This window comes from Fundulus heteroclitus, chromosome 16, assembly GCF_011125445.2.
Source record: "Fundulus heteroclitus isolate FHET01 chromosome 16, MU-UCD_Fhet_4.1, whole genome shotgun sequence".
NCBI classification, from domain to species: domain Eukaryota; kingdom Metazoa; phylum Chordata; class Actinopteri; order Cyprinodontiformes; family Fundulidae; genus Fundulus; species Fundulus heteroclitus.
The window spans coordinates 7,383,528-7,406,662 of record NC_046376.1 but is presented as its reverse complement, the minus strand read 5'-3'; the positions used below and the strand labels follow the sequence as shown (position 1 = coordinate 7,406,662).

Sequence of the window (23,135 nt, the reverse complement as noted above, 5' to 3'; positions counted from 1 at the left end):
TTTTATTCACAGTGCTTTGAATTACCGTTAAAAAAACAAAAAAAAACGTTTTTCTGCAGCCGTTTTTCGGCTGCAGAACGAGTCCAAAGGGAAAATGTTTTCGTTTTTGCTATATTTGATGTTATGTGGAGTTCAGCAGAAAACATCTTTGTGGATTTCCTGCAACTTGAAACAAATTTCAATAAAAACGTCTGAAAAAAGTGAAATGCATATTTTATTTACATTCGTTATCATAAACCTGTATATTCTTCATAAATTATATTTTTTTTGTGACACACCAACATTTATTGATCTGAATATAAAGCTACCAAACAGTCTGAAACATTCAGGCAGCAGGAAGAATGAAATAAAAAAAGTAACTTTATACATTTATCAGAATAAAGATCATTTCTGACGCTAAAAGCTGCCTGTAAAGGTCCGGTTTGCAGCCGCCACAGTTTCACTTGTTCCAGCCGATGACGTCGTAGAACAGGGCCTTGAGCTGCCGGGCCTCGTAGGTGACGGTGTTCCTGCCGATGTGGACCTGGGTCTCCTCCAGAGGCTGCTCGATGATGGCCGGCACCTCCTTCCCGTACGCTGCAGGGAGAGCAGGAGGACAGGCTGAGAAAAGTAATCACCCCCCACCACCACTCCTACAGAGGTATTTCTGATTTAGCTTTTTGTTCGTCTCACTCAAATCTGAATATCAGACAAAGACAACCTGTGAAAAAATAAAAAAAGCAGTTTTTAAATTATTTTATTTATGAATAAAAAATGAGAACCTAATGACTGGGTGTCCCTCGGCCGGAGCGAACTTCAATTTTACTTCATCCTTCATCTATTCTGCAGGAGCTAAGGTCGGAGCTTCAGGAGCAGAACTCATGTTTCCATCCAATAACCCAACTCCCAGACCATCATGGTGCCACCACCATGTTAGACTGTAGGGTTGATGTTCTGTTTCTAAAAGGCTGCTAGTTCTACTCCAGATGTAACCAGAACCACAGCTTCCCACTTTTGTCTCGTCAGTCCACAGAATATTCAGCCAGAGGTTCTTCTGGGTCAGCGGTGGTTCTGGTCTTTTAACTCCCCTATGCAGGTAATTTTTTCCCAAGCTTTTCTTTCCTGTTGAATCGTGACCTCTGACCTTGGCTGAGGCACTGAGGCGTGCAGAGCTTATGATGAAGTTCTGGGTTCTTCTGGACGAGTCGTTGATGGACAGGGTTCCCACACCTTGGTGAACGTCAAATTCAAGGACCTTTCAAGGACTTTCCAGGACCAATTTCCTCAAATTCAAGGACAACCACGTGGCGGCATTTACCTACTGTGACCGCTGAATAGGTTATCATATTTTAATACAATGCAAATTCAATAAAAGACTAAACGGCATAGAAGTTGTTGGGTCAGAAGCAATGCAAGAAAGTGGACTTAATTTATAGCCTACATCAGGGGTGTCAAACTCATTTTGGTTTAGGGGCCGCATTCAGCTTAATCTGATCTCAAGAGGGCCACACAAGTAAACTCATTGCAAGATTAAATAGAACTAATAAAAGTGGACTTGTTGATTTTTATATTAAGTTAATTTCACTTTTACACAATATATTATGAATGACCTCAGCGTTTTTAAGAAAAGTATGTGCAATTTCAACAATACTTTTACTCAGTTAAACATTTACTTGTGCATTATGCATAAGAACTGATCACAGTGATTATACAATGTTGAAAAACATTTATTTACATTTTTTGGAACTTAAAAACACTGTCCTGCATGACAAAATACATCAAACAGATAAAAATTAAGAAATTATTTGAATTTTTCCACACCTGAAGCTTAATCTGCTAATTTGTTTCAATTAAACAAAGTACATGTTTTTTTTCAATAATTGTTTTATCATTCTCTTCCTTTTATCTTGTCCACTTGTGAAAGTCAAATCTGATGAGCTCTTTGTGGCATCTTATTGCCACATTGCCAGACAGGACACTGGAATAAAATAAAATAAAATTTTTATAATGATAATGCATTTAGCCACAGGGCTGAACTAAATTGTTCGGCGGGCCGGATCCGGCCCGCGGGCCGTATGTTTGACACCCCTGGCCTACATTGATATTGATCATATTCATAGCCTACATTTATATCCACAGTACATGGCCATGCCATACTACATTACATATAAGATGTACATTAGCCTACCGTTTCATGGAGTTTTATGGAAAAAAGTGCAGCATTGAGATGTTCAGAATTATATCAATTTATTTCACTTACTTTCATCTTTGATTAAGCTAGTTTTTGATTTTGACTCTGAAAAGTTGCTAAATATAGCAACAAAGTCGCTGAGTTGGCAACACTGCGTGAATGTAACCTATTGGACGCACGTAGGCCTAAACCGTAGCCTACCAACTAACAAAGAAGAGCGAACGTACTTTTGCAAATTAAAAGTCTGCGGAATCAACATCATTTTAAAAGATCGTGTGGTAGTAAAATAATGACACATGAGTCGTCATCCGTGTGAACTTTCAACCCCACAAAAAAATTCAAGGACTTTCAAGGACAAGGTGTTTTTTTTTGGTTGTTTTCAAGAACTTTGAAGGGCCTTGAATTAATTTTTTCAGATTCACAAACTTTCAAGGATTTCAAGGACCCGTGGGAACCCTGGATGGAGTCGTTCTGGTAGCCCGGTCTCTCCTGGGAATTTTCTGCACTGTTCCACGTTTTGTCCACGTGTAGATAATTGCTCTCTGTGGTTCTCTGCAGTCCCAAAGCCTTAGAGATGGATCTATTACCCTTTCAGGACAGATGGATGTCTAAAGACTTTGTTTCTCACCGGTACCTGAGATCATTACGGGCCGTAATCGGGTTTTCAGGAGATCTAGCATACTTCATGTTGTCAGGCAGGTCCTGTTTACTGTCACTCAGAGCTAGTGCTGCTAAAGGTGGTTCTATAATCTAGACGCTGTTTGGGAGCACTTCCTCTTTGTTTAATTAATGCTTTTGGAACCTGTTGTGTGTTTTTTACACTTCATGTTGGATTTAAATAGTAATCTTTTCCTGGCACATGAAGAGCTAGAAATTAAAGACAGTGTGGATAAATAGGAAACGTTTAACGGGGCGTCATTTAAAGTACTTCAAATGGAGCAAAGCTTCTTCTGTGAAATCTGGAGTTCTCCAGTATTTGTATTAGTTTGAGGCTGTTGCGCTGAGATAAACAGGGATGCTGTAGGTGTGTTTAAAGGTCGTTGTTGGGCAGAAACGATGGCTGGTGTGTTGCTGTTGTTGCGTAAGTGCGGCTCACCCTCACAGTGCTCCAGGAACTGAACGCACTCCTGAACCACGGCGTAGCGCAGCATGACCATGTGTTTGGACATGTTCTCCAGCAGGGACAGGAAACAACGCTTGGCGTAGAACCAAGTGTCCGTTCCCAGCTAAACAAACACAAATTACCAGAAATAAAGTCATTATTTACACGTGTTTTGTAATTAAACACTTTATAAAATCAGCCAAAGTCCTTTGAACTATTTTGTGTGGAAAATAAACGTCTGTTTTCCTGTTATTAGAGGCTGGCGTGTCTCATCGGACCTCACATTCCTCCCTGCTTCCAGCGTGTGATCGTTGTGTTTTCAGCTGAAACTTAGTGGACTCAGCTGCAGCCAGAACCTGGACGGGATTAAAGATCCCAAACAGAACCGCCCAGCCTCTGACTCCTGCAGAGCTGCTCATTTAACATGGAAAACAACCGGACCTGTGGATTCTTCTAACGAGACTTTATATGTTTCAGGTCTTCGGCCTCTGCTGTACAAAAACATCTCAATCTCAAGAGCTCCGTTTTTATCTGATATTATCTAATGATATTATTTTATTTTACTTGAAATCATTTTAAATACTGACGTAAAAAAAAACAAAGAAACAAGGCAGAACTTGAATATTTGGCTGAATGGACCCAGTCCAAATTTTCTGCTTCTGAATCTGAGGAGTAAACTTTTATAGTTAAAGGCACAGAAAAGATAATAATAAATATTTAGGGTAAAGCTTGAGGAATGTTGCATTAATTGTTCAATGAATCATTTGCATCTAAACATTTTGCATTACAACTGCAACAGTTTCTTTATAAAAGCAGATTATCATCAACAAAGAAGAAGAACTGAAGCGAAGAAAAAGCAAATAGTAATTTTTGTTGTTTTGTCTCCTATGCATGTTCTTAAACTGGGAATTATGAAGCTTTGTTGGAGGAACACTTCTGCCCACTCTGGAAGCAGAGGATAAAATATATGCATCTATGCATGCATCCAGTTTGCACATGCTCACTATGACTTGTTGCTAACAGCACAGCACCAGTGAAGCACATGTTTGGGTTTCTCCACCTCCGACTCATTTGGTCCCGACTCTTTCTACTGAACTCCAAACATGAGCTGAAGACGATTATTTACGACTGGGAGAATAATTTTGGGACAATTCTCAGCCTAGGACTGAGCTAGCCCTGCTGGGGACGGTCCGGTCATGACTTTTCCTGCGCCAGCCTATCAGGAAACGGAGCTACGGAGGAAGAAAGTGAGGAACCTTCTTATTATACGGCTCCAGGCTCTTTATGACCCGAGAGACGCCGAAGTCGTAGTTCCCTTTGGCACAGTACAACGTCCTGAAAAAAAACAACCCGGAAAAGGAGTTCATTGTTCTTTAAGCTCCTGATGATCAATAATCTGCCACATGCATAAAGTCCTGCGTGATCCGACTGACCCGATGACCAAGTTGACGATGCAGAGGTGGAACACCTTTTTGTCTGGATCATCGTAGGAGATCTGCTCCTCCTCTTTCTCGATCTTCCTCATCAGCTCTTCCGCCTGAAAAACATAAAAGAGAGAAAAAAAAATCAACAAACACGAAATAATAATAAAGGAATAACATTTTAAAGGAATAAAACTGGATTAAACCTTCAGTTTTAGTTGTTAATGCAACACAGATAGATGCAGGTTAATGTATGGGAAACAATTAAAAATGAACCAAAGATCAGCTAACTTCATATCAGCGTGGTCACATCATCAGCACAGGTGAGGCTGTACCTGTCCAGCTTAAGTCCTCTTGATCAGTTTTAATCAGCAAACTGACAAAGCAGCTCAAGGATCAGAAAATCTGGGAACTCTCTAGATAAGGAGCTTCAGGAGAAACTGAGCTCAGTTCCTAAACAGCAGATGGAAAAAGAAAAGCCACCATGAGCTATATAATAAGCATAAAGCAGCTGTTTGTCACCTCTTCGTTCTGACTCGTCATGATGTAGGACACACACAGGTTGGCCAGAACCACGGCGCTCACGTTCAGGATCTAAAGACAAAAAACCCCCAAAAAAAACAAATAAAAAAAAAAAACACGTCTCCATTAACAGGTTGTTTGGAAAACATTCAACAAAATGCAGAGAAACTGTTCGACGCGATTCAGGACCATCACAAAGTGTGCATCAGAAACCTAAATATGTTGCCAAACACAGACTTTATCTGTGAACTTTAAGTTTAAAAGAACACATACTCTCATCAGTACGGCTGTGCATTAAAATCGATACAAAGATTAATATCGATGTTTTTAAAAACGATTTCTTATCGATATTCTGGCTTTCAGTGTTGATATACCTCCCAACCACTAGGGGGCGTTATCACAGCCCACCATTACTGCTCACAGTGAGGAAGAGCAGTGAGAGTAATTTGCTGAATGGCCGACAGGATTTCAGAAGGCCTTCGTTGCTAAAATCAGACGTTTAACACATTTTTGGTTTCTGTGAAGCGTTAAATGCATTGAAGCAAATTAACTTTATTTTCCTGTTTATATATCAGTGTTGAATAAATTGAACATAACTATAATATTTCACTGGTTTTGTTGATTGTTGATTGTTGTTGAATGACTTTGAGCATTAATTTGAAAGTAATAAATATCGACATTGGAGTCAAATCAAATCAAGCTGAGCGATGTATAGAGAATCGTATCGAATCGGCTCATCATACATGAAACACAGCCTTACTCATCAGTTAAAAAAACTTTAAATATCACAAGTTTGAAGCGTCAGTAACTCCTAACTGGCCTTTCCACTGGTGCTCAGGGTGGTTTCTTCAAGAAACGAGAAGCGAATCAATACATGGATGATGAATTTTGACCGTTTGCTTGATAACAAGGGACGTTTTTAGCTGGAATATGTCAGATAGACGTCTGGGCTGCAGCTGCTAACCTGACGCCGCCAGATAGATTTGCTTCGCATATCCATCTGGAAACCTTCCGTTGAAGTAATTTTGGGAAGGGGCAAAAATACTGGTTAGCTGATTGGCCTATGTTGGTGATAGACGGGCCAAATGAACCAATCAGATTCGTCGTCGTTCGTAACAGAGCGACGATGAAAACACAACCACAAGCCAAGCTACTCTTGCTGCTGCAGGTAAAGGCTCGTTAGCTCAGCAAAGAAATACTCTGTAATTCCGATAAAACTTGCTCGATAGCCACGCTAACGCTAGTTTCATCGGCTGAAGCCGCCATGTTCTTTAGACTGAACTGTCGCTCCTCGTTGCGTCACACCTCAACCCGCCTCAAAGCCAATGCTGATTGGCAGTCGTTTGGTGAACGGGTCCAAATTTTCTTTAACGGAGGGTAGCCAGACTGATCTGCGAGTGAAACCTTGAAAGCTCGCAACATCAGGATGGTCTCACGAGGCTATGCAGCTGCTGCTGATAAGGAAAAACTACCCAAAGTTGAGGGATGAGGACACAGCAGTTCGTGTCGTTGGCCAGTTGTAATGGCAACACGTCCACCAAGGCGTCCTCAGCTGTCGTTTGTGAGCATAAAGTTATCAGGTCAGGCAAAGGTTTCTCTCCCAGGAGTCTCATCAAACCGCTGGCATCTCTATAAGTGACCCTCCAGCGCTTTCAGCCTCAGGAAGTCGCTTCAGCTGAAACAACAGCTGCAGTCGGGCTCCATATCAGGGTTTTCACTCCGACTGGCTTATCTTGCTGTCTCAAACAAACATAACGTCTCTTTTCTCTACATTGAGCACACTTATATATAAACATTTCTCTTCTTTGGTCACTGAATCAGTTTAACCATCAGCACTGCAAAAATAGACCCAGAAATAAGAATTTTTTTCTTGAAATGAAACTATTTTTCCTTGATTTGAGCAAGTAAATAGGACTATTTGCCAATGGAATATGATTTTTGGCACTTAAAATAGGAACAATTCATCTCTGTCATGTTATTTCAAGTGCAGTATATCTAATTATCTTGTTTTAGGGGTAAAAATACTCATCCCATTGGCAAAAAATCTTATTTACCTGCTCAAATCAAGGGCAAATACATTTATTTCAAGAATATTTTACTTATTTTAGGTCTCTTTTTGCAGTGAGGGCCTTCATGCCCGAACACAACAGGAAGGGAAAAGGGGTAAAAATGATGAATCCTGCTAACAGTTGTTAATCTCTGACTGATGTGAACGTGTCTCACAGCTGATCTGAGGAGAACCTGAATTATTCTGTGTTAAATGTGCTTTCTCCTGGTCCAAGGTTACTGTAATCTATATGAAACTGGACCAAAGAAGCACGAGAAGCCACAGCAAACCAACAGAAGTCACACTCAGAGGCGGAAACACTGCAGAGGAGGGGAAAGCGGCTCTCGGTTTTACCGAAGGTTTGCATTTGCAGGGACACTCCTGAATGTTACACTGCTCCACCTGGACAGAAAGGCAGGCTGTCACCGGCTCGCCCCGGCTCGACAACTCGTCGGCGCGGCGCGGTTTTCCCCGGTCAACTCACGGAGTCGTAGTGCTTCCTGACGATGGGCTCGTAGAAGCTGATGGCCTCCTTGTACTTGTTCTGCATGAAGAGGACGTGAGCCACGTTCAGCTTCCAGGTGTCCTCGTCGTTGCAGAACTCCACCGACTTGCGGAAAATCTTCTCCACCATCTGGAAGTTCTCCCGGTTCCAGTAGATCTTGGCCTGGGCCATGAGGACCACGATGTATCTGAGAGGAGAACCGGAAAAGGGAAGCAGGCGGCGGTTTGATCGTCACAGACGGCAGCGGACACGCCTGCTAACGGCTTTATTAAATAAACATGAGGTTTCACGTGTGTTGGTGCTCATCACATCTCATCCATGAGCCGTTTTCCTGCTGCTGTGTTCATGTTAGACGTGGAAATGTACGCTAGTAATAAATATCTGGTTAAATCAGTGATGTAAAGGCAGTGTGAGCTTGTTGTCCTCACTTCTCCTGCAGCAGGTCGTAGTCCTGCAGCGTTTTGCTCTGGGCCTCGTCGTCTCGAGCGTGTCTGGCGTCCTGAACCTGAACGAGGACAAAGTTCAGACCAAACTCTTCTAAATAAAACAATGTTTTACTTTTTTTTTATGTTTATTTAGCATTTAGCAAACCAGGAAAAACTCATTCAGATTAAAAATGTTTTTCTTTTATAGGATGGTTAGGAGAAGATCAAGACTACGGCTCAAATCATTCATCTAATTGGGTATTTCTGTCTAGATCAGGCGTGTCCAAAGTGCGGCCCGCGGGCCTTTTGTGGCCCGTTGGATAATTTTGTGCGGCCCCCGACCGCGGTTAAAAAAAATGGTAATATAAGCAGATGGACTCTTTGTAATTTTTTAAATTAAAATGTAAATCTTTTTGAATGGAGAATGTTTGGTACTATAAGTATTTTCTTTTATTAGCCATTTTCTTTTAATTATCTTAGTGAGTAGGCCCACAAGCGTCCTCTAAACTTGGCTAAGTACAGCGAGGGTTTTCGTAGAAAGTTGCTATAATTTGTTGCTTGAAAGAGAAAAAAAAAAGTATTTCTAGAGCAACAAAGCTTAAAATATTCAACCCAAAAAGTTGTGAAACTACACCAATGAAATGTCTGAACCAGTCTTTAGGACTTATAATTTGTTCTTTTCTGGTTTTGTTCCAATAAAATTGTAAAAACTGTATTGCAGGGCAGATCAAAAGAAAACAATTCCTAATATTATTTTGCTTTTTAACAGCTGATGCGTGCTTTGAACTTGGTGAGTTTGGCCCATGGTGCAAAACGTTTGGTCACCCCTGGTCTGGACTTGAAATTTGGAGTTCAGAGACGTTCTCCGTCACATCAGACTGAGCCTCAGATGTTTTTTTTTTAAAAAGAGGAACGGAGATAAATCTGATTCTGAACTGAAAAACTGATGGAAACTGGAAGCTGAAACTGCAGTGAAAGCTGCTTCCACAAGGATGAATTTAATATAAATATACGCCACACTTGTAGATTTTTACTGTGTATAAATCTAAAATATAAGCAGCTGATTATCTGTGTAAACTCAACGTTTCTGCAGCAGATCCTAATTAAAGGGGATTTGATGGTTCGGATGGAGGGTGAGGATTCAGAAAGGAGCGGAGGAATAATGGTCAACCTGCTTTGCCTGCTTGCGAAGTTGTTCTGTCAGCTTGCTGTTCATCTCCTCAAACTTTCTAAAGGCCTGCAAGAGAATCAGAACCAGAACAAACATGATCGTAGACGTCTGCGGCGCTTTCGGGTTCGTCTGTAGCCTGAAACGGTGCCGTACCTCCTCTGGCGCTGTCTGGCAGGTCAGCAGGGCGTCCAGAAACTCATACAGGTACTGCAGCAGGAACAGGTGAGAGCAGGTTAGCGGGTTTTTTTAACGCTACAGCAGAACCACTTTCTTTCTTCTGTGGTGGAAATCATCGCTAAACCAAAGCGGAGACTCACCGGGGAGAGCAGCTTGTAGGTGAGATGAGCGTTTTCTGCCAGGACGTCGGCTGCCAGGTCGTAGTACTGTCAACAGAACCAGCAGAGAGACGTTAAGCCCCTTTTAATGAGGGGACCGCACCTCCCTGACGATGTTTTCACACCCAGAGCCTCTGACAACGAGGATAACAGCGGAACCGCGGCGGGCGGAGCAGAAAACGGACCGGATCGTTGCCATTTCATTTGGAAATCAAGGTGCCGCCGTCACCTGCTGGTTCTGGTCGTCTACCAGGACATTTTACAGCATGTCCTGCTCCCTTCTGCTGGCAAGCAGTACCGGCCCACACTGCCAGCGGTAGTGGCAGTGTGGGCCGGTACTGGTACTGACCAGAACCCCGCAGTGAATCTGAGCGACACCAGAACCGACCTGCTTTCATCGCAACCTGGGCTTCCTGAACGCCTCCATGCAGCGCTGCATAGATGCAGTAAATCACCCAACAGGAGCTCCAACAGAGTCTGGAGAGCAGATGCTGAACAGAACATGGACGCTTTTGTCAGGTCCACATTTCTGAATTAAAAATCTTATTTTTTTTTTTTTATGGTTTAATGCAATATTTTAACTTTCTGAAGAACTGAACTTTGGGTTTTCATCATCTGTAAGCCAGAATCAGCAAAGCTGGGAGTATATCTCTGTGTGGAGTGAATCTACAGGGCAGATCTAATGTGCAAGTTTTACTGTGACGATATTCTGATGTTTTTAGATAAAAAGTTAAGAAATACACCTTTTATTGTCCCACAACGGGGAAATTGGAGCATAGCAAAGAAAAAAGCACACACATAAATCTTCTAACTGTAATTATATCCCCTGAAATAAAAAAATAAACATAAAAAACACAAAAAAAAGCAGAAACCGGTGTAAACCGACAGAATAAAGTGACACATTTTGGTTTCACGCGGTCTAATAACAATGTGAGCTGGATGCCTCGGTACCTCGTGTTTGCAGTAGAGCAGCAGCAGATTTCCAAACGTGACTCGTGGGAACGACGGCTGCTGCAGGAGAAACGCCATCTTCTCAAAGCCCTCAGAGGGCTTCAGGTCCATGTTGACCAGGGCCTGGTTGTGCAGCGTGACTGGGTCCAGCTCCTGGTAAAAATAAAATTAAAATAAATAATATGCACGCATCACATTCCTTTTGTGTTGTTTGCCTTTTAGTTTCTGTGGCGGCGCTGGCTTTTTATTTGCAGTAACCAGACAGGAAATGGGGGAAGACGTGCAGCAGAGGACCAGCAGCCTCTCTCTAATTGATTTCTGCTCACTTTAACAGATTTAGTTTAATAAAATAACAACCGACTGATTAGGTTTCAGGTTTTTTTCCCTGTCTGTACCCAACGCTGCCGTTAGAGGGCAGTAACGTACCGTCATTCCTCAGTGTGGGCGGAGCCAGCAACGGTACATTTATCTTAATAGGAGCATGGCAGGAAGATGAAATGATCATTAATGCCACCATGTAAGCTTTCACTCCCACGTATCTGATCTAACATTGAGCTGCTGGAGGAAACAAGTCCAAGCAGCCTGGGATTAGAGCGGCACCGCATGAACTCAGCGATGGGTGATGCTGGTTACCTCCTCGGATCTCGGGGGCATGTCTGTCAAAGCCTCCTGAGCTGCTTTCACTGCAGGAATCCACATGAAACAACGAGAGAGAGAGAGAGAGAGAACAGAGAACGTGTCAGAGCGTTTCTTTGGCACGGTTCTGGTAACAGGATGAACTTTTTCAAAACCATCACAAACTGGGGCCCACGTGGAAACATGTTTTAGGACAGGAACCTCTTTCATAAACGAGAAAGCCACAAGTGTTCACCAATAAAAAGATTGACAGTTCGGCTGCGGGACGAAATTCGGCTTCTCAGATTACGGATCTGCGGCTTTTCTGCTTCACAACCATTTCTGAAACATGCAGACAGGAAAGGAGGCAATGAGAAGCAAACTTTAAGGTTAATCAGAGAAGCCTGTTGTGCCTGGGACCAGCGGGAGGATTGCTAAAACCTGCTTCTGTCTCCGTGTCTGAGCTCATCCCTGCAGCCTCGTCCCGCTGTCAGAGGCGTTTGATCTGAGCTCCTTCTTCTCGTCCTCTGATCACTGATCTTTAAAGCTTTGGTCTGATAATGTGTCAGGCGGCTCTTTTTCAGGACAAAAACAGACTTTAGGAGTTTTAGGAGTTCCTCGCTCTCTGAGGGAGACCTAATTTTAGACTAACACTCTGGAAAACAAGCGTTGTTCTGCAATCGGATGCTTTTCATAGTCTTTACCCGGATTATGAAAGAGAAACTTCGGCCTGATTCCTTAGAGATCAAATATCCTCCTGGTACGAGATTCTCCCAGTTTGATATCCTGGAGCACAATCATCATGATTTTTTCACGGTGTCGTGGGAATAACACCAAGAAATAGAACTAAAATGTTTCACAGTAGAGATCAATAACCAGCAGGTTAATTACTGAAATATCTAATCTCTGCTTCTGTTCATGAAATGCGTCCAAAAGGAGAATTTCCTCTATTTTCAGTCTAAAAACCACATCATCTACCATGATAAGCGTTTATTGACTTTAATTTAAAAAAAAAAAAAATCAGATCAAGATTAGAGACATACGCTGTGACGCAGACATGAGGAAAGTCTTGCTGATACTTGAAATTCTGTTGGATTCAGAACTGCACCAGTTTAACCTAGAATTATTCAGACGCCCGGCAGATTTAGACCGAAAATGATTTCCATTTAACCAAGAAACTAAAGTTTACCTCCAGTCCGAAGAAACCCGTTGGTAAATTCAACAGATTACTTTAATCCTTAATCTGCTGAGGATATGAACACTTTTGGGTTCAACTGCAGAGAATCAGCAGGTCAGACTCAACAATAACACTATTACAGGTCTAATAATGTAATATAAAGCATATTTATAATGCTGTTTTTAAAAAAAAAAAAATAGACTTAAAGAAAAATAAGTAATAATGACACCTAGTGGTTAAAATCGGAACGACACATACACGATGCCTTTCACGGACACCAGCCGTTTACTCAGCGGTCCGCTGTTGCTGTAAAACCCACAGATACAGTTTATGATGATGTATTCTGTTCTGGTTCTGGTCCGCTGCTCTTACTGGCTTCCATGTTATCAGGCTGCTGCTCTTTTGCCAAAATAAAATAAAAACGTGACTAAGACATTGTTGATGGAGAGGACTCACTGTTTATACACTGCAAAAAGGGAACTAAAAGTAAGTGCAATTTTCTTGAAATTAGTGTATTTTTCCTTGATTTGAGCAGCTAAATAAGACTATTTGCCAATGGAATGAGTATTTTAAAATAAGATAATTAGACATCCTGCACTTGAAATAAGATGATGGAGATGAACTGTTCTTATTTTAAGTGCAAAAATCTTATTCCATTGGCAAATAGTCTTATTTACCTGCTCAAATCAAAAAAAAAATCTACTAATTTCAAGAAAATTGCACTTACTTTTAGTTCCCTTTTTTGCAGTGTAGGGAATGTTATTTCCATCCCAGGTGAGAAATGAGAACGATTTGGGTTGAATTTACAGTAAATATCTTACTTATTGCTCCTTTAAGTAATAATTTAGCTGGTATTTAATTTCAGAAATACTCTTCAAGTGCTTATTGCACAGGATATTATACTTTATAGGCTATCTGCTCCAATGGGATCCTAAACAGGCGTGCCGCTCTCAGCTTATTAACTTTAATCACTTTAGTTTTACGCACCATTTCTGTGTTTTATAAGAAGAAATGTTTCTAAAAGTTGTTTGTTTTTCCTAAGCAGGGTGGAGTTAGTCTCTAGCCTTCTTTCAGCCAGCTGTGTTACGCTCATTCAGGGACTTTCTCTGGTGTCCCATTAAACACCCGTTAAACTGAGGACTGGTTTAAAGTAAAAGTTTAGCAGTTTTAAAACTTTGTAACTTTTAAAAAATCTTGGTGGGCCTTGATTTCAGCAGCCGGCCCACGATAAGCCGCGTCTCTTCTTCGCGCTGCGTGAATTCAGGACGGAGGGTCTTACCGTTCTTCATCTGATATTCAATGGCCGCTTTGAGGTTGAAGGCCTCGATCAGAGCAGACTGATGCAGGACCAGACTGTTCCCCACGCTGTGGACGTCGATGCCTTCCGTTTTCACCCCCACGTCCAGCTCTGGTGCACAAACAAAAACGCACGAGTCAGAAGAGTTTTGACATAAAAGCAAAGTAAATGCGGGCGAAAGTTTGTTCCACCTGGATGTTCCCTCATTCCTCGGTCTATGATCTCTGTGATGTACTTGACGGCCTGCGGGTAGTTCTTCAGGCTGTAGTAGGTCAGGGCGATGTTGTAGGACAACGCTGACACAGAGAACCAACATGAACGAGGATGAGATGCTGCTGAGGAGATTTAGCATCGTCATAAATAGTCTATAAATTAAAAATGTGGATTTTGGAGACCAATCAGACCTTGTGAAAGTTTAAAAGTGGAAACAGGAATGAAGTGAGGATAAAACCAGCCCTCTGTGAGCCCAGAGTTAAGGCAATAAGAGCCACATAACCAAAGGTTTGGTTCTGTGTGGGTCTGGCGGATCACCTGGGACGTATCCCAACATCTGCAGGGCCGTCATGAACTTCTTGCTGGCCTCCTCGTACTTGCCGTCCTGGTAGAGCAAACAGCCCGTGTTGTAGACGTAGTCCGGGTCCTCCGGTGGCAGCTGCTCCAGCAGCAACTGTCAACAGAAAGAGAGAGAGAGAGAGAGAGAGAGTGAAAGAGAAAGGAAATGACCGAATAAAATGGTTACGCTGGACTGATGGGATAATTATAACAACTTTTCACCTTAGCAGCAGAATAATCCTCCTCACAAAATTTGATGCATGCCTGCAGCTTCACCATCTGGGTTAAGAACAGGAGAAATCAAAACTATTTCACATGCAATTCAAACCATAAAGACTTCATTAGTTATTATACAAAAAGAGAAGAACACTGCAAAAACGGAACTAGAAATAAGTAAAATATTCTTTAAAATGAATGTATTTGTCCTTGATTTGAGCAGGTAAATAAGATGATTTGCCAATGGAATAAGATGTTTGCGCTTAAAATAGGAACAATTCATCTCCATCATCTTATTTCAAGTGCAGGATGTCCAATTATCTTATTTTAGGGGTCAAAATACTTATTCCATTGGCAAATAATGTTATTTACCTGCTCAAATCAAGGATAAATACACTAATTTTAAGAACATTTAACTTATTTTTAGATCCATTTTTGCAGTGAAAAGGCTGTGAATAAACAAAGTGAAATTATGAGATGCACCAGGAAATCAGCGGTTGATCCATACGGGCTGATTTGTCCCAAAAGTGGTATTCAGCCCCCTTTGTGCCCTCGATCCACACTTTGGTCAAGTCCGCATTGATGCCTATCTGAAGTGTATTACCCACAATGCATTGCTGCATGTGACGTTTTGAGCTACAAGGTGAAAATATTTAATCTAAAAAGACCTTAGATCATACTGCCACCTTAAATAAACGACTAATCACCAATCTTCGTTTCTTAAAACAAATATAGTGGTTACTTTCACTAATAAAATTTAAATTTCCTTTAACAGTAGCAGCCGGTTTAATTTTATTCTGTCGGCTTTGTTGAATTTATTTGATGTATTTGAACTTTAAAATGTCTGAAATAACAAAGTAATGTTTAACACTTCTATTTGTTGACTTTGTTTTATCTGAAAGCGTGTTTCTGAATAAGTCAGCAACCAGATATGTTTCCTGTCTACCATGTTGATTTTTTTTAACTCACAGCAGCTGTTGTACAATAAAGAAATAGTTATGAAAAATTTCAAATGTCTATTTTTTTTTTTTTGCTTATTTTCTGTAACAAAAAACAAAAACAATGTCACATTAATGTTCTGTCATTAATTAAAGGCACACAACATATGTTTTTGGTTATTTTATATTTATTTTGGATATATATTCAAAAATAACTCTTTTTACATTTTTAAATCTTTGGAATTTTAGGTTTTGTTAATTGTTGAGGTTGAGCAGTCACAAAATAATTTTACTGCCTGTTGTACCCTGTATGACTTCATATGTGACAAATAAATCTTGATTTGATTTGAATAAAACTATTTCAAAAGGTCCTTTGTTAATGCAGCCTGTTTAATCTGAGGTTAATGCGTGTTATAATTTAATTTGAGTCTGTTTTACCTCAGTTGTTTAATGTTATAGTGTCTTGTAGCTGTTTAAGTTTAATTATTTTGTTAATAAAAGCAGTTTCTATGTCTAGACAACATAAATACCCATTTGTGCCAGGAAGACATAAAAATAATATTCTGTATAGGGCTGGACGATACAGAAAAAAAGCAAACCGATAAAATAATAATCATATTGATCAATATAGACAATTATCAAATAATTTTGCCTTTTTTTTTTCCTATCGCACCACACGTCTATTGATCGATATATTTTGTTATTGAATTGTTCTGTATGTTCTTCCCATCTCTTCTTTTATTGCAGTTCTTAAGGAGGATCTGATCAGGCCGTTCAGAGCTTTAAAGCAAGCAGACATGAGGAACCGGCCACATGTTGTACCTTGCTGTGGCTGCTGGGGTTGTCCAGCACAAAGGAGGCTTTGGTGGCTTCAGGGTAAGCCCCAGCTTTGTACAGGGACTGGGCGTAGTACAGCTTGTACTCCTCCACCTCCGGGTGCAGCTGTGTGAGCTGCTCGTAGCACTCTGCGGCGCTGCTGAAGTCCTGGATGTGATAGTAGCAGAATCCCAGCAGAGACAGCGCCGCCCTGGACTGAGACACACAGAAACACTAAATCAGTCTGCAGAGGAGAAAAGCTCAGTTGGTTTACTTTATAGGTGCATGTAGCTGCATTTGTTCTGCAGCAAGGTATTTACTAAACATTTGTAAAATAAAAAAACAACACAATGCACACTAAATAATCCTTAATCCTAAATAACACAGGATTTAAAAAGACCTCAAGTTTTACACTGCAAAAGCAGAACTAAAAGTAAGTGAAATTTTCTTGAAATCATTGTATTTTTCCTTGATTACAGCAGGTAAATAAGACTATTTGCCAATGGAATAAGATTTTTGCACTTAAAATAGGAACAATTCATCTCTATTGTCTTATTTCAAGTGCATGGTGTCTAATTATGTTATTTTAGAGATGAATTGTTCTTGTTTTAAGTGCAAAAAGCTCATTCTAATGGCAAATAGTCTTATCTACCTGCTCAAATCAAGGAAAAATACACTAATTTCAAGACATTTTTACTTATTTTTAGTTCCCTTTTTGCAGTGTAGTTATTGGGACAGACCGGCAGAGAGAAACTCCCAGCTGTGTTATATTTGATCCAAATCAGAATAACTTCCCATCACAGTAAAAATATTACACACAGCGCCTTTTATCCTTTAAATAACATTGGCAGAGTTTGATTCTGTTCCTCTCAGCCTGATGCAGAGACACATTTAATACATGTTTTTACAACCTGCCACACTGATTAATGTAATGCTCTGCTTGCTGGCCTTCTAAAGGAGACTGTAGATACATTATAGTTATTATAAAAACACAGCTACAGAAATACTGACAAGGACAAGACAGAGAGCTCATGTCACCGCTTTGAAAGTTTCTACATTGGTCTATTTTTTTAAAAAAAACTTTTTTTTTTTTTTTTTGTCTTATCTACTTAACAGAGCCTTCAGGTCTGATGATGAAATGAAGACTAAAACTGGTGGTGACGGGTCATTCCTTCATCATGGCTCTCACCACTGGAACAGCCTTTCAATGACCTCACAGCAGCTCAATGTGTTGATGTTTTTTAATATTTTTTTAACATAAAGCAAAAAATAAAAATAAAAAATTTAGATGAAGATGGAGCATTTAATCTCCATTAAAAACCCTCATCTATGGTCATGAGACACGGATCACGCCTGAACTAGAGGCTGAAATGAGCGTCCTCTGTAGGGTGCATGGAGTCAAAATTATTAGACCAACCTACGTTTTCTTCAATTTCTTGTTCAGTTTAATGTCCGTTACAACTGAAGGTACATTTTTGCTGTCCCTCATATGCTAATGTCTATTTGCAAACTTCTTAGCTTCCCAGGTAGTGTCTGTTTGCAAATTACAAGTTTTTTTTTTTTATCATTCTAGAGTCGACTGCTTTTTTTCTTCTTCTTTTATCTTCAATGTTTCATATTTATCTGAATATTTATTTCATCTATTAATAACTGTGCAGTATTTTATTCATTTTTTATAAGTCTTTCTCATCTGCTGTACAGTTTAATTTTAAATGTAGCTCTCTGTTAATAATGTTTAATCTAGTGTGTATATCTGGTGTCGTTCTCTACGTTCTTAGTCTCAGTGAGGACGCGAGCAGCAGCGTTCTGGATCAGCTGCAGCGTTCTGATCCACTTTTTAAACAGACCTGTGAAAACACCGTTGCAGTGATCAGTTCTACTAAGTAGTTAGTAGTTAGTTTCTCCAGATCCTGCTGAGACATCAGTCCTTTAATCCTGGAAATGTTCTTCAGGTGATAGAAAGCCGACCTTGTAATTGTCTTTAGATGCTTTTGGAGGTTCAGGTCTGAGTCCATCACTACTCCCAGGTTTCAGTCCTGATCAGTGGTTCCTAGCTGAAGCAGCTGAAGCTGTGTGCTAACTTCTGATCTCTCCTCTATTAGTACGAAAATTATAACTTCAGTTTTGTTTTTATTCAGTTGAAGAAAATTTTGGCTGTAGTAACATGATACACACATAACCCCTGCTTCTGATGATCGCAGGCTGTGTAATAATTTTTTTACATGAACACAGAGATAGACTGATGACCTATTCATGGTGTACCCCAACACTCGCCTATATATATATATATATATATATATATATATATATATATATATATATATATATATATATATATATATATATATATATATATATATATATATATACATAAACACACATTTTTTTTAACTATGTTCTTTTACGAAACACCTAAATTAGCACATCAACCTCAAACATAGATGTTTCTGTCTCAAGTTTATTAACCCTCAAAAATAAACCTTTCCATTATGCATGACAACTAATTTTCTTTGGTTCTAACCTTCAATTACTTTTATATCTTGAATCCCAAGATTCTCTAAATTAGCATCAGACCTTATTCAGTCTAAACTTATACGTGTAACACACGGTCATTTACCCTCTTCTCTCAACTTTGTAATGCATTACTTGTGATTCTTCGTCAATAGATTCACTCTTCACTGAACAAAAAGAAAATAAACATGTAGAACGATTAACTGGGTTTGTAATTATTTTGCTTTCACATACCTCCCAGGTATTTGTTGGATACTACCTTAGCAGTTTCTTAGCAATCCCTGAGCCACTTACTTACCTTGCTGTGTTTCTGAAGCTGGCCGTTGAGAATGTGAATCGCTTCCACATATTGCCCGTCTTTAATCTAAAGCAGATAACATAAGCTGAGGCGTCTTTTATGATGCAATCTATCGACACATATAAAAACATGCTATTAAATTAATGAAAGAAAACATTTGGTTAGATTAGGAAGCGTCCTGAAAGCAATTGAAACAAGCTGCTAATCATCCAAAACATCAGTGCTTTAAGCTTGTAAGATGTGTAAGCCGAATTAAAGACATGATAAATAAGTTGTGTTTTCCTTTGTACTAACCAATCCATTTAGTAGACCTGTTAACGGGGTTCGGCAGGGCTCTGCGGCAGCTAATGTAGCCGTCGAGCTGAGAAACTAAATTGAATCCAAACAGAAACATTCTCACCAGTCCGTAGATGGTCGCCGTGTACTCCCCGTCTTTAATCGCTGTCATGGCGTTCAGACCGCAGCCTTTTAAAAACACGAACTGCTCTGTTTTCTGTGTAAACCACGGCGGTTTGTCATAGCTTGTATGCTAGCTTCGATGCAGCAGACGGGAAAGAACGCATAGGAGCTGTTACCTAGCAACGACGTAGACCGGAAAGAGGAGAGGTGAACGGCGTCTTCGACAACCAATCAGGTAAGAGAACGGTTTTGCGGGACCAATCCCGTTTTGCATTGCTGAGAAGCGTTCATAACGTTCAAAGAGTTTACTTACAGTTTAAGGTTACTTAATAGGTAATAAGTATAAGTATAAGTATAAGTAACTTGTCCTATGGAGGACCATACTTGTCCCAGTTCCTTCTTTATTATTATTACTGTATTTATTTTTTCTGTTTTCTTTCTTTCTTTCTTTCTTTCTTTCTTTCTTTCTTTCTTTCTATTCTTTCTTTCTTTTTTCTTTATTTTTATTTCTTTGTTATATTTTTTATTTTATTTTCCTGTCTATCATATATATATATATATATATATCATATATAATATATATATATATATATATATCTAATTCTCTATCTATCTATTATCGATCGATAGCTTCTCGCTCTAGATCTCTATCTATCTATCTATCTATCCTATCTATCGACTATCTATCTATCTATCTATCTATCTATCTCTCTCTCTATCTATATAGATACATTCTCATTCTATATATATATATAGATACATTCTCATTCTATATCTAGATAGATAGATAGATATAGCTGGGCGTGGGAGTGGACAATGATTTTAAACTTGATGCACAGATTAAATCTGTAATCAAGTCCAGTTTTTATCATTTGAGACAATTGACTAAAGATAAACCTTTTCTTTCATGGCATCATCTTGAGATTTTAATTCATGTTTTTATCGTTTACTCGTTTAGATTACTGTGATAGCCTTTATGTTGGGCTGAGCCAGTCTTTAATTAATTGACTTCAGCTGGTTCAAAACGCTGCTGCACGCTTTTTAACTGATACATAGAAACGAGAACATATCACTCCTGTTTTGGCATCTCTATATTGGCTTCCAGGTCGTTTCTGAATAGAGTTTAAAGTTCTTTTATTTGTTTTTATGTGTTTGCATTGTCTTGCCCCTCAGTATCTGGCCAACCTGATTCAAACGTATGCTCCATCGCACTCACTCAGGTCAGCAGATCAGTTACTGTTGGTCGTCCTGAAGCCAAAGAGGAAGATGAGAGGAGAGTGTTTTCAGTCGCTGCCCCCTGTGGAATAAGCTGCCTCTAAAAACCAGACAGGCCGACTCACTTGCTGTTTTTAAATGTTCACATTATTTCTCCTTGAGTTTTAACTCAGTTTGAGAAGCTGTTTTTTATTTTTTATCATATAATTTTTATTTTACTATTTTTTATCAATTTAATTAGTTTTATTTTTCTGTATATTGTTTGTTTTTATTGGTGTACAGGTCAACGGTGGTGTTTTTAATGTGCTTTATAAATAAAGTTGTATTCCATTGTTTAACAAACAGAAAAGGTCCAACTCATGCAAAATAATTTCAAAATGATGCGGCACTGAACCTGAAGTTTAATTCATGCCACAATCACGTGTTACAATGGTCCAGTCAAAGTACGGACCTAAATCAAATTGAGAATCTGTGGCAGCACTCGTTACCTCTCGCTCTCTCCATCCAATCTGACTGAGCTTAAGTTATTAAGACAAAAAAAAGGAGAAGTAGTTCAGCCTCTGATTGTTCAAAACTGGACCTGCAGCCACAATCCAAGCTAAAGGTGACTCAGATTTTTTTTGATTTTGTGGCATTGGTGACCTTTATTATTCAGTAGCTTGACAGTAAGAAGGTCAGGGAGAGAAGGGGAAGACATGAAGTAAAGACCTGGGATCAGGAATTAAACCCGGTATAGTTGTGCCAAGGATTATAGCTTCTATACATGGTGAGCCTGCTCTACCACTAAGCCATACAGCGCCCAAGTGGGTCAGCATTTCATTAAAAAAAATGGGGGGAAAAACATGCATAATGTTTGCTTCTACTACCCAATTATGGATTACCTTGTATTATTCTATCACATAAAAATCAAAACCAGGTACACAGAAGCTTGTGGTTTTAACAAGGGCTGCATCATATCAGGCGAACACAAAATGGCAATAATACTCCTGAATGTGAGTTTCAGCCGTTCCACATGTGTTCATGCTCTTTTCTTTCTCACGTCGTCCACACCTCGCTTTGTGAGCTTTACCATCTCAGCCACTAAAAATGTGCATCCAGTCTGAGCTTTGACAGCGGTGAAGGTCCTACAGGTCCAGCATGTAGCTGGAAATCAGAATTAGCTGCAAGCCACTATGAGTATAATATCCTACCACATATTGCATCCAGTCATTTGTGAATGCAGCTTTGCACACATGGATTTTGTGAAGATGTTTGTGATTCAACAGGTTGTGCAGCTCTGGTTGTAATGTGATAAAAAGGTTCAAGTTGTATGTGTATGCTTTATTCCTCTTCAGTACACAGATATAATCAGGCAGGTGAACACATGTATTAGGGCTGGGAAATATATGGAGATTCTAAGAAAATCATGACTTTTTAAAAAAGAAATATAAGATGAGACTACATCGTTTATACCGAGATGGTCTATGTTGCAGTAGGGTTATACTTTTATGTGTTCCAGTAGATTATTTTTCAGCTGTTCCTCATCTTTATCTACAGCTATTTGTTAAACAATGTGCCTGTGAGACATTTGGGATAAAGATTTGATTCAGAGACGCCTTTTTATAATTACTTTATGAAAAGAAAACATACCGAGATAAATATTGTACTTTGGCAATGAGCGTAAAAATATTGGGATAATATTTTTGCTTCATGTCACTAAGTCCTGACATTCGTGTGTAAATAATTCCTCTAAGGTACTCCTTGGTTTTCAGCCATATCTTGTCAGATCGTTGTCTTTTCTGGCTTCCTCTGGTTGTGTTGGACAAGATGTTTGGTCTTCCAGCTTCAGCAGCAGCTCTGATTCACGTTAAAGTTGTTTTTTTCTGAGCCAGTTAGCCCTTGTGAGCAGAAGTGGGTGGTAATTAGTTACATTTACTTGTTTCCCTTTACTTGAGTAACTTTTTGAACAAAATGTACTTTTAGGAGTAGTTTTACTGCATTGTACTTTTTACTTTTACTTGAGTCATTTTATTAATCAAGTGTCGCTACTCTTACTTGGGAAAAATGTCTGGCTTCTCTACCTGCTGTGAGTAACTTCATGACTAAAGAACAAACTTGTTTTAAGCATAATTGCAACAGAAAGACAATAACCTAGATTTATGTTAAAGTGAGACTTCTTATTTGAACACAAGCTTTGTTATTTAATGTTATTTTCTATCTGCTGAGAGTATTCAGCCACTTGGAGATCAGACGTACATACAGTAAACACTAGATATTGTTATTGGAAGTATTAAGTTATTAAGTGCTGTAAGTATAGCTCTCAAGTTTAACGTTTAAAAAATATTTAGAAAAGTGTTTCTTTTGCCTGAATTTATTTCACAATTATGCTATTCTTTGTATGTATTTTTTCCCTTTTTGCCTTTAAAATACCAGAATTTGAACAGAACCTTATATTTTTGTCTGTCCCATTACA

General features: G+C 39.4%; 1 protein-coding gene across 1 annotated transcript; it reads right to left on the bottom strand.

The window, feature by feature from the left end:
• Positions 1–103: 103 nt before the first annotated feature.
• flr (fleer) lies at positions 104–19,661 on the bottom strand. The gene is made up of 19 exons (XM_012853734.3): positions 19,470–19,661; positions 19,070–19,135; positions 16,267–16,476; positions 14,513–14,569; positions 14,270–14,405; positions 13,930–14,034; positions 13,721–13,849; positions 11,283–11,332; positions 10,650–10,802; positions 9,681–9,746; positions 9,517–9,570; positions 9,364–9,429; positions 8,196–8,272; positions 7,747–7,954; positions 5,216–5,287; positions 4,706–4,809; positions 4,529–4,607; positions 3,267–3,396; positions 104–576 (listed from the first exon to the last, which is right to left on the bottom strand). The coding sequence occupies exons 1-19, from the start codon at positions 19,515–19,517 to the stop codon at positions 440–442; spliced, it is 1,947 nt and encodes a 648-aa protein (XP_012709188.2). The 5' UTR covers positions 19,518–19,661; the 3' UTR covers positions 104–439.
• Positions 19,662–23,135: the final 3,474 nt, after the last annotated feature.